Raw genomic sequence first — 13,064 nt, forward strand, 5'->3', positions numbered from 1 at the left:
CATGTCTCAGAGAATATCACAACCACATGCTATAAGGCATGAAAATTCACTATATGGTAGTAAGATATGAAAAATGTAAACAAGGCAATACTCAAAACACAAAGTCTTATTAGAACACACTACATAGTCTCTATTGTAAAACACATTTAACTCCTACAACATCTTTTAATAGGAATTCAAACATCAAACACCATCTAGCAACTTGGTTCATGATTGTAACAATATAAGAATGTCCTTTAACAACGTAAAACAAAAAATAGAACATAAAAAATATTCATTACCACAAATCACAAATTAATTTTAAATAATAATAATAAACACATGCTAAAGGAAAAAAAGTACATCCTCCAATAACAATTTAAAGTAAACTAACATAAAACACACAATAAACTAAAAACAAAATTAAAAAACAAAAGCTAGATTCAATTGCTTTTCATTTGCCTTCCACTACTAGTCAATCTCACTTCTCAATAACATTGTATAAGATTCCAATCATATGAACTATATATCACATAACCAAGTATAATGGGTTGGGAATGCCCTTCTACCTCTAAAACCTTGCTCTTCAAAGATGAAATGAGTTTCAAATCTTCAAGGAGCGCTAACGTTTCCTCTCATTTTTTAAATTTGGAACCAATGAAGAAATAACTACCATCGACAAAGAATCTTGAAAGCTATAATAAGCACACCCACTCCTATATGAACAAAGTTGTCTTTCATTGCATGCTCAAGAAATCCATCACAAGTAAATCATGCTGGTTTATTAAATCTTTTTTCCTATGTTGTCAAATTAATAAGGAATTATTGTATTATTTTTAATCTATATACTAGTATTGTGTCACCATGCAATATTAAATTACTGGTATACAATCTTAAATACATCATTAAAAAATACTAAGAGACATCAATTTGGAACTACTTTATTTTATTATAGTTTGAAGAGACTATTGGAGCTTTAATCATCCAGGTGAAAATTTTGTTATCGTAGAGAACTGTTCCAACTCTTAAGTATTTTAGCCGTACATATTTTTTAGCACAGTATCGGACATACCTTGTGATATGTAGTCAGAATCTACCTTTGCCTCCGCTCAAAGATTTAAATGCCTGTACTCTATTTGTGTTTTCCATAATTAATTGAACAATTTGAAAGCAATGTTAGCTGGATTATAAGTTAGAATCACGTGTTCGTTTTGAAGGATATAAAACTCTACAGTATAAAGTGCTCATGAAAACTTGAAAATATTTCCCATGGAAACTATTGCCACATTTAATGTTTGAAAGCTGGTTTTAAATTGGCCAGCAGATGGACCTAAGAAACTATTGCCACATATAATGTTTGAAAGCAGGTTTTAAAATGGCTAACTAGTGGCACTATACTACTAAAAAGCCTCATTTATCGTAGTTGTGTATGACATTGTCATATATCCGACTATCTTTTTAAAATATATATTTAAATAAGACCACGTGGCATTGATTACGTAAAGAAGAAAATCAATTTACATGAGATTTGTCAATTAGATAGATGAGGAGCTTCTGTAAAAACTGTAAGCCTTTTTTTTCCATGGTGTTTCGCATCACTCTTACATATCATCATGAGAGCAAAAGATTGCATGACTATAGGGAAATTCTCTAAGAAAGGCCAACAGATTCCATAGGGGTTACAGAAACCAACAAAAGGGGAGAAAATCTCCACAAAGATATCAATACGAAAATAAGTTTAAAACAAATATGAATTTCTCAATGCTGTTATTATGCTTCTTAGTACAGTACCTCGTATACAAGAAATGAGCGCTACAGATAATAATGTTCTTCCCGGCTTACAACCCCTGAAATTTTTTGCTTTTCCAACCTACACAGCTAACCATATTCAGTTTTAAGAGTCGGCCATCTGCCAGAGTCTGTTACATATCTCAACGCCAGACATCTTAGTCTTATCAAACTCGAACTTCTCTATTTTTTGCCTCTCCCTGTCTACAATATCTGAGAATTGTTGAAGGAAACATAATACATGCAGCAATTTATTGTATTAAATTAATGGTAAAAAAATGCCATGAATACATCGCATAGCTATTTTCCGTGACTGCTATATTTTTACAAGTTCTAAAAAGAGACTTACGTTCAAAGTTCTACTCCTTGCTATCATTTAAATACACTCCTAAAATATGTCTCACCTTATTTTAAAAGATATTCTAAGATTGGACAGATAATTTCAGCTCAAATTGTATGTGATATACAAGAGTTGGGACAAAAACTTTTTTGCATTAAAACCAACTAAAGGAGAGTGACAGAACAATCAGACTGAAACTAATGGAGCAACTAATTCATACACAATTCAAATTAAAGAAAAATATCCATATGTAATAGTTTCAAAGGAATAAATCAAATAACCAAATAAGCCACAAATTCCTCCTAAATATGCAATTGTTAAAAGGATACGACCCATGTACTCATCTGTTACACTTAAATCTGGAATGATTCTTGAAATAGACGCAAACAAAGAAAGTTCATACCTGCAATTGTTAACGTTAACAGTATATGAGCAATTTGTTGAGCAAGACCAATCAACCAAAAGAAATGAAGTTATTTTAAACAGAAGCCTGACATACAATGGCATCCTACATTTACACCTTGATTAGTATTTACTATTATTATTTGCATGGGAGATGGATAGTTTTTCATTATCCAGAGTTTTACCACAAAGAGACCAAACGTTTCCCAACAAGGTAACCAATTACTTAATGGCATAGGCAAGCGGAGGACAGAATGTCAACCTCCTTGTTTTTCATTGCATTAAAGGACTTCAAATATTTATAATTTGATTTCAGAAGAGTATCCTACACACATTACCTTGGATTTCTTGTGTGGGTGTATTGGTGAGTAACATTGAAAGCCACTGTTTTTATACATATTCCTGACTCTTAAAACCTAGAAAAAATTAATCTTAACAAGAATCTGATACGCACCAAGAGACTCTTACATGTCACTATGTACAATATCCGATCTATATTAAGATTGATATGTGTTAGTATAAAAAATGAAGGAAACGTGCTTGTGTGTCAATAAAAATCAAGTGATAATATGAATGCTTAGATAAATGAGCTTGAGATCAACCTTACATATTCCAAAGTTTCACAGTTCAGTACCGCATATCCATGATAAGGGTGTATACATGTCTACAGTTTGACCAACAGGCAATTTACACAATAAGTACCAGAATGGCAGTGCCCAGAAAGGCAAATAAAAAAGATCAAGGATTAGAATGAGAATTCCACCGTAATGAAATCTTGTGAATTTAGTATAAGGGACGATTTCTTCTTTTTTGAGCTGATATAAGGGAAAATTCATATTTGATGCTCTAAGACAAGCGTGCAAATATGCATCTTAAATTCTATCAATTCAAAACATTCTACAAATCCACAGTACTTGCTACAACGATGTTTCCAAGCAATCAAATTTATTCTACAGTATTGGTCCCTATTCTCTGGTGTACAGTCAATACCTGTGTTAAGTTTGTAGCTTCAGTCGGATTGATTCGATCATGAGATACATGGTTGATGGTAAATCATCATTTAGACAAATATTCTTATATAAAATATATATATATATATTATTAATATATTATTCTTATCTAATGATGATTAACTGTAGAGACATTGTCTCTTCATGAGACATGTCTGCTCTCATATTAAAAAGTCTTCAAATCTGCATTTGGAACACACGAATAATAATGGCAGTGTTATTACATTTGCAGAAAACGATATTTAAACCTCAACATGGTATCAGAGCCAAACCGCAAATGTAAGAAAGAATGAGTGCTTGGATAACTTTCATATATGAGATTCAACAATTCTATTATCAGCACTTGTCTCCTTGTGACCAAACGGTGCAGAGGATTATTGCAGAAAGAATATATAGGGATAAAATTAAATATATAATAGGAGAGGAACGAAAGTAACGACAGATGAAAACATACAAGGAAAAAACAAATTCTATACCAATTGGGAGGGATACACATATATTCATCGACAGATACAGGGAAGAGACAATTACAATCCAATGATACATGCTTTGGGATTAAATACAGGGATCAATATAGGAAGCAGGCCGCCCAAGACGATATTCCAATTCTGGAGTTGTCGAACATGATTAAATATATATATTGGTTTTGATATGGTGTCCCAACGTACAGGGGGATATATAAGACAGTCAAGAAGTGAAGCAGTACACAACAGGGACTTCATTGAGCCATTGATTAGAACATTGTAACATCAAACACCCAACCCTTGAGGATTGCAGAGAGCTCATGAGTAAGCAGGGAAGATGAGAATGAATAATTATATATACAGTCAGTGAGCAATAGGGGGAAAAAAAAAAGCATAGACGGAGAACAAGATGGAGGTTGGAATATATGCAAGGAAGGTAGAGAAGATAAAATTCGCACTGGAATAGCCTATTATCCATTTTCAATACATCTACGACAAACACTATCCTTACCTAGATATGCGGAGACGACTTGCCAATCCACTTCAGTCAACACGTGCAGTATATTGACAAGGATATAGAATCTTCATTAGGTATCAACTAAGAAGGAAGAAGACATCAGTGGGAACTAACATATATTGCAGTGAAGAGATGAATAATAATGTACCTTCATTACAATAAATATATTTAGGGGACCACTGCTCAAAGAACCATCTATGCAGAGGGCATATATACACCTCGTGTGAAGGAATACACAGTCATCGTGGAAAATACCGAACAGAAATATCAAAAGAACTTAAGAGAACAAGAATAATAGATTACAGGAAAATGTCCCACAGGACATACAAACGAATTCCAGTCGGGATATAGTATGGAGGAAGGATGACCATCACATAAGCAATGGTGCGAAGCAAGATTATGTGGAAAAGAGCCATCTGTGTGTTGAACTGGCTTAAATGGGAAATTTTATAAAAATGCCACCTTTACATGTAGGTGAAAGATGTCAGGCATTCAATCCAATAATTGCAGAATTCTCAACCCCATTTTCAGATCTGTGTAGATATAAAACATCGTTGTTTTTTCTCTTACTACTAAAGCCTAAGATAGATTATACTTGCAGGATGTTAATACAAGTAGCATTTCACCTTGAGAGAGTTAGGACATTATTTTGGAATTTATGAAGAGACATCACTATGTAACTTGTCATGTTCATCTTCGTGACAATATGTAACACGATGGAGATTGGGATTTTGTGCCTGTAAATTAAATAATGATCAGGTTGTTAAAAGGAATAAAGGAATCAATGTAATCTTCTTGGAGATGGTTCCTATGATGGTTGATCACAGGTGGTCTAATTCCATCCCTTCTTTCGATCATTCTTATGAGTCCTATACAGATCACTCTCGTAATTGGAAGCATTGTGTCGTACGAAGATCATTTCATGAATAGAATTTCACATAGTCAAGGATAAACCGATCTGAGGTCAGTGACATATCATCTAAATACTCATTACAGCAGTGGTGATCTTACAGTCACACCAATTCAGTTATAGAATGATATTATTGTTAAGATGTGTATTAAGGAGATTTGTCACCCAAATGTGACAAGATTAGGATCAGTACATAGCCTATTTAAGAACAAATTATTGATAAGACTATCATTATGGTCAATGATCTATTGTCTAGGAAAGAGCTAATAGGTGAAAAAATAATCTCCAATCATACATTCAATGACATTATAGAGAGTAATACTTCATTGTGATTAAGTTACAAGTGTATAATCCCATAAATTTAACAATTCAAATAAAGAGAAACTACAAGTGACATCAAAATGATTATAATTTGATAAGCATGTCTCTTAGTCCCAACATGGGACATTACAATGATAACATTGATCATAAACATATTAAGAACTATGATTATTAAAGAGGTGAAAATAGTCTGAAAATCAAATTACAGTGAATTAATATACTTCCACTAAGAAATCTGAAGAGGTGGCTTACAAAGGAGCCACTAGTATATACAAGACATTGAGAAGACAATGGTCCATGATATACTTGGAACTCCTTCAAGTATTAATGGAGAATACAATTGTAAATGGTTGAGGTTTCAGACTTGATAGAGCATTAGACACAAGGGAACAAATCTAGGATGGTCATGCTTCACCAGCATTCCACATCTACTGAGAACAAAAGTGTGGCTTCAAACTGGAGGAGTTTTGTATGACATGAGTACAAATACTTTGACCTTCAAAGAAACTTGCCATTTCATATCCTTACTCATACAAGGGTCCATAAGAGATACATCAAGCTTGTCTCCAAACTATGTGAGATCTATCCTCAAGATTTTTAAGCAAGGTGATGCATACAATGAAGGGTATCTGACGTAGTGCAAGGCAAGAGAATCCCCAAAGGAGATTTCCTAGCCCTCAACAATAACCACACAGCAGAAACACAACACAAGATAACAACAATGCAAGATATGATACCAAATCACAACTCTTTATTTATAAAATAATTGTTTACATGCAATATGCCCAGTTGTAAGGCCTTCCGGGTTAGGGCCAACTACAACAACAATTACAAAAACAGTTTTGCAAGATCCCTCAAGATTCAACTCAATCGTATCCCAACTAGCCCAAATCTGTAACATAACATCAATCTAGTAGAAACCTCCAAGAACTCAACTTGTGCTCAGAAGCCACCAAGCAACCTCCTTGTTTCTAAACCACAACCACTAGGTCCTTAATCCAAACTCGCAACTCCACCACAATCCTACTATAAACTACCTCACATTCAGCGCTCTATCCACAAACTCAGGAAAACTCACCCTTCAGCTACTCTCTAGACTCGCTCCTCCGAATGAATGAATCACTCCATGAATGAATGACTAAAAGACTCCACAAGACCCCCTACTTATACCCAACTAAGCCACAAGTCGGCCTAGCAATTACAAATTAAATAAACCCCTTGCATTAAATACATATTTAATGCCACAAGTCGGCTTGCAACAAACATTAAATACAAAAACGTTATCCCTCACATTAACCTGCAGTTAACACACGATAATTACACATAAATACTTAGGACAAGCCCCAAGTTTACAATACAAATTTAAATGCACATAAGAGAGATAACCAAGACCACAAATAGGTCCACACAAACTCTTCAATTGATCCACGACACGATCATACGCTACATGCACAAAATGCACCAAGAACTCCAATCGGCACCAACAAACTGCCAAGTGACAACAAACTCCCAAGCATCGCCGAACTCCCGATACATGTTGAGCTCCCAAAGCATGCCGAGCACCAATCCTTCTTCGATCGAGTACCAATCCAAGCACCCTCGAAAGCAACTACTGAGCCTCCTCCCATGAACTCCAAAGTAGTCACCGAGAAAACCCAAGATGCTCCTGCATCAGTATCGATACCAAGTGGTACTTCAAACGAGAAGTACTTGGATTGCTTGGACAAAGAAGCAAATTGCATTGGGAAGGATGTTAATGAGCATCTTGAGGGATAATTTGTTGCAAAGAAAAAAAAGAACATAATGTTGTTCAAAAATATAAGAGTGGGAATTTTATATTGTGGGAAATAATAACAAATGTTTCATTTCCACTTGAATCATCTTTAGAAAAGAGATGTTCCACTCACAAATATCCATAGACCCTCATGTGCAGATAAGTATTCTTATTTTTTATATTATCTACTCATTGTAGTCTCTCTCCTATTTGTAGTGCTATACATACTATAAGAGTTATTTGCCTTGATCTTTTCCTTTATGTTTGAGGATGTTCTTGCAGGAAAAGAAGGTTGGTACTTTACACAGGCTACCAAATATTGAGCAGACTCAATCTTATGTTAGTAGCTCTAAAGAGACAGTGATCTAGAATTCATTAGTCATCTGATGATCAGGCTAAATAAATTAAGGCTCTTGAAGCGAATATCCTTAATGATTGAGATTATGAGTATCCTTCTATATTAAGAGGGAGTCTCACACTTCTTCGAAGGCAACGTAGGAGCTTAGAAGATTGATATTCAGAGAGAGTCTAGAAATACATGTGTGACTGCATGATTTTGATGGGCCTACTCATGCGTACATCATCAGGAAGTAATGACTTATCACCAAAAAGTCAGAAGCTCAATATCAGATTTAGAGGGAGTCTGACAGGCATCTTTGGGGGAAGAGAGCCTCTAAGGGAGTAACTACAGAACTTGACTTCCTAGGATCATTGTTCAGAGGGAGAATTTCGAGGTGCAATCCTTTGTGAATGATATCTTCTCTGTGAGAGAGAAGTTAAGGTGAAAGCCCTTGTTCAACCCTCTGACTTGGTTCATGGTGGTTACTATTTTGCATATGTGGATTCTGTCAAGAAAGTGGCAACCTTTCATTGATATATATAAGGTAGCTATTGTAAGGTGACGATCTTATCAATAGTTTGACCTATTGTCATGACAGATTTCATTAATTTATTGTCCCAAAGTGCCAAAAGTCATGATAACAAATGTATCATGATCAAACTTCATTAAGTTGTTGTCCCGGAGTGCCAAAGATCATGATACTTGGCATGATAGAGACCATGACATTGTGATTTCTTGTTATCTAATACATTACATTAAGTTGTTGTCCCGAGTGTTGGAAATCAAAGAACTCATATCCTACTATAATATAACATATTCTTTTGGTAGGCATCGCGGATTTGATGTGGGTGCACATACCAAAAGAATATAAGTATGATGAATATCATATGATTGATATTTCTTGTTGAATCAAACTTCGGATTATATTGAATGATAACATCTAAGTTGATGGATATGTTGCTATCTTTAAATATGTCAATCCAGGAATATCGTACTGAGATGATATCTCTTCATATATTTGAGAGCATAATGTGTTCTATAACAATCCTCCCTAGCTGAAAGGGAGTGTTAAGTTTGTAGCTTCAATCGGATTGATTTGATCATGAGATACATGATTGATGGTAAATCATCATTTGGACAAATATTCTTATATATATATATATATGGTTATTGATATTATTAATATATTATTATTATTTAATGATGATTAACCGTAGAGACATGTCTCTTCATGAGACATGTCTCCTCCTCTCATATTAATAAGTCTTCAAATTTGCATTTGGAACAGAACAATAACAATGGTAGTGTTATTACATTTCCAGAAAGCAATCTTTAAACCTCAACAACCTGATCTCTCATAATCTATTAACTTTTGTGAAAGAAAGGGTTTTCTAAGTGGGAAATTGATCAAAGAGTTATATTTGCACCACATATTTACAAGCTTAAATTCTTATTATAGTTTATCTTGTTTTATCTGTACTATCAGGGCCATGAAAGGCATTATAATGAATTAGACTGGATAAATTAATATTTGATGGCAAAAATCATTCAATGCTATTGAAAATTGAAAAATTAATTCCCACACTGATGCTAGATGGTAACTTACATGAAAGCTTACATACCGATTTTCTTCTCCTTGCTCGCTTGCATCCTAATGATGGATCCGTAGTGTGATCTGAAACTTTGATGATCAAAAAAGTTGTACACAATCCATTCCAAAAGCTTTCATGAAAAAAGCATTTAATATATACTTTTCTTCAAGAACTGCCACTCCATTACATGGCAGTGGCAACCAGCAATTAATTGAGAAATTGGGAAGTTAATAATAACACTTGAAGACATGCAAAATTATATTTCAAAATTATGTATCAAAATGACATATATCATTTCATGTACTAGAGTCTCTACAATAAGTTGAAACACAAGAAATATTAGCAGCCATGCTCATTGGTAATTTTCATGCTTTTGATATAGAGTTCTCTTGGCTTAATATAGTTGCTTTAATACACCTACATCAAAACCATTTGCATGCTACAACTAGTAAGTTGGTGGATACTTGGTTTACTAACAACAAATCTACTATTCATTTATATCTAATGCCAAATGCAAGCTGCATTTGGAAACATGCTTCTTGATAATGGATCACATGCATGCAATACTTGTGACTAGAGCTTTTCAATGCAAAAAGACAAGAGATACTATAAAGTTAAATGTATATCAAAGTTTGATCCCTCGGACTTGGACACGAGACTCACACAGACTCGACCATTACACCAAAAACAAAAACAAACTTGTTGGCTATAAATCTTGTACATCACTTTGACCACAACTTACACAATTGTGACTTCAAGCAATGTCTCATGAGATTTCTCTCTCCTCTCAACAATAAGGGAGGCTCACTTCTTACCGGCTCACTTCTTACCGTAGGTGGCTTTAATAGTAACTTAACTAAAATTACAAAAAGGGGTGGTTCTCTTAATCAATTCCTCTTTTTTCAGAAATGATTTGCAGACAACTACTACTTTCTATCTTTAAAAAAGTGTTTTATTGCTACAATAAACCAGTGACCTTGGAATTGATGTAAGAAAAACACCAAGAGCAGCAGTTTATTTTTTATATTTGTGGACTAAGTACAGGACCCAGAGTCTCCTGCAATTATCCTAAATTAGGATTTAAGTAGATAAGATAGATAATAATATTAATGTCCACGAAAAACCAACACGGTTTTTGAGACTGAGCACACAAACAAAAGAGCCGACTAAAGCAGAAGCACCAAACGGCAATTGAGAAGAAACAAAACAAGAAAGAAGACTAGGTAAGGACTAAGGGTCCTTCCTTGCCACAAAGAAATCAGTAATAGAGGGGTAAACCCATGAATGATCCATAGTCTTAAAATGTCGTGTAGAATCATAGTAGGACTATCGCTGCCTGGAGAGACTGGTGCAGTTGTTGATGTCAAGTTTGTACCACTACATAACATATAGCAATTGAACACTTGATATTAGATATCAAACACTCAATTCCTCTCTTGAAAAGTTAATACTCATTAAGGCATGAGAATAACTCCAATGTTCCTTACACCTATGAATACTGACTCAATTATCGATGTGATTTGCTGGTAAGCACATAGGCAGCGTTACGTGGTTCATTCAAGGATGACTTGAGTTTTGGAATGATGGTGATGATGATGGGTTTGTAAAATATACGAGTGCCAGATAATGTTGATGGTGGTGATGATGGGTGTGTGTCTACCAATGATGCTTCTCCTTCCTTCCTCAAAGCTCCAAATACTAGACTACTCACTGCTCTACTCTTACTCCTATGAATGGAAAGATTAGCAAATGGACGGGGATCGAATTTAATAAAAGCTAACCGGCAGCTCTACCTCCATAGATGCAATGATTCAAGGGAAAAGGACTAGTTTACCACACAAGGCTTCCTAACAAGCCGCTAGGATGCTAGTGGCCTAGTTATAGATCCCTATCAAACATCCACTAATATCACCATGCAACTATTCATCTACTCTTACTCTTACTAACTTTCTTGAAATAAAATCTACTTTAACTTTAAAGGAAATGTGATTCTAACTATTGGAAGTAGAAACCATGCAATAACACCAAATGTTCTTGATCACCATGCAAGTCACAACAATGATAAAGAGAGGCAAATTTGGTATTATCTTAGCAACAATTTTCTCCGACCCTTTACAAATGAGAGCAAATGGCCTTATATAGAGGCCCAAAATTACAACCAATCGAAGAGATAAAGAGGCAAAACCAACAATCCAAATTGCATCCTAGAAACCCTAATTAGAGTTGCCATCCCATCAACCAATGAAAAGATGCCACCTCATCAATGGACCAATGAAAAAAAAGAAAAGTGGCAACCAAGGAGAAGGCACCAAAATGGTAGCCAATCAAAATCAAACACCTATCCTACCCAAGAAGAAGGAGAATTTGCCACTTGGGCTTACATCAAATGATCTTCTAATATAGTTCTACCCTTTTCTTTCATCTTTTAAGCCAAAGTAATGAACTTGGCTAGCTTGTTGTTGACTTCCTTCATGGGAGGGCAAGGTGTATGTTTCATCTTGAGCTCAACTGAATTCATCATGTTGTTCGCTCCATGGAATGTTTTCTAATGATCCTTCTCATGTTCTTTCGCATATCTGATAAAGGCATTGAGGGAGGCAAGGGTGCCCAAATGTTTCTTCTTCATGGCAACCTTCCCAAATTCATCCAATCTTGATCCAAATTCTGTCTCAATGATGTTCACCTCTTTGATATCTTCAAAATCAAGCACAGCCCCAACATCGCATATCATGGTTGAAATGGAAGTGTCAACGCCTGGGCTGTGTTGTGCAATCTCGTTCTGTACCTCTTCAAGTATTTTCAGTTTGATAGTCAAGGCAACAAACCAAGACTCCATCGTACTCAATCCTCCTCCATCTATCAACTTAGCTCTTTCCAAATATTTCTCTGGTAGCTCAATGAACACCTATAGCTTGGGAATGGCTAAGTCCTTGACTGGAAGGAAATCCTTCCACTCCCCTTCAAATATTCTAAATTTGTCTCTGATAGCAACCAATGACCTGAATGTCAAGACAAAGGAAGGCAAGAAATTTCGTCCACTTTGGATGGTATCATGGATCCAATCCATGACTTCATGCAACTGAGTCAATATCTCTTCTATGTTGCTCCCGCTGTCTTAAGGAAGGGTTGTCTAGTGCAACTGTAGGATAGATTGGCAATCTCTCTAATACTTGTTCTCGACCTCCAACTTTACAATCCTTTCGTTTGCCTTCCTCAACCTTTCTCTGATTGAAACGATGTCTTCCTGGATCTCCTCACATTCCATGTCATCTATTATTCTTCCCAAGTTATGCTCTACTATCTCATATTCCTAAGCTACAATCTTATTCAATGCCTTGTTAACCGTTGGTATAGCAATCTAAACTTTTCGGTGACATCATTGTCGCTCCTGATTACCTTTGCCACCATTTTTGCAATTTGTTTTTGGTTCTCGCTATCACCCTTTTCGATTAATCCTTGGATATCTTCAATTGTTTGAGCAATCACTGCCTCACCTCTTGGCATAAGCATTTGCCTTAACCGCAGTGGTGCAGTGCATCTCCCCAAATCTGGATTTGGTTCGATTAGCAAAGCATCGCCAATGACCTTGAGCGCCTGGCTCATTTCCTCAATATCAATTGGCCTATC

At 35.4% G+C, this 13,064-nt stretch overlaps 1 protein-coding gene across 3 annotated transcripts in view; it reads right to left on the minus strand.

The window, feature by feature from the left end:
* Window positions 1-1,447: 1,447 nt before the first annotated feature.
* The window catches only part of LOC149554813 (kinetochore protein SPC24 homolog), a 77,998-nt gene continuing 66,381 nt past the window's right edge, over window positions 1,448-13,064 (minus strand). For all 3 annotated transcript variants that reach the window (XM_089828827.1, XM_089828824.1, XM_089828826.1), the window contains 2 exons: window positions 2,437-2,510; window positions 1,448-1,980 (listed from right to left, as the gene is read on the minus strand). In XM_089828827.1, coding sequence (XP_089684953.1) covers window positions 1,874-1,980; window positions 2,437-2,510 — 181 coding nt within the window. In that variant the 3' untranslated portion in view covers window positions 1,448-1,873. The remainder of the gene's footprint in view (window positions 1,981-2,436; window positions 2,511-13,064) is intronic.

The sequence above is a fragment of the Cupressus sempervirens genome, chromosome 5, assembly GCF_028749045.1.
Source record: "Cupressus sempervirens isolate cs-2001-9-10 chromosome 5, ASM2874904v1, whole genome shotgun sequence".
NCBI classification, from domain to species: Eukaryota; Viridiplantae; Streptophyta; class Pinopsida; order Cupressales; family Cupressaceae; genus Cupressus; species Cupressus sempervirens.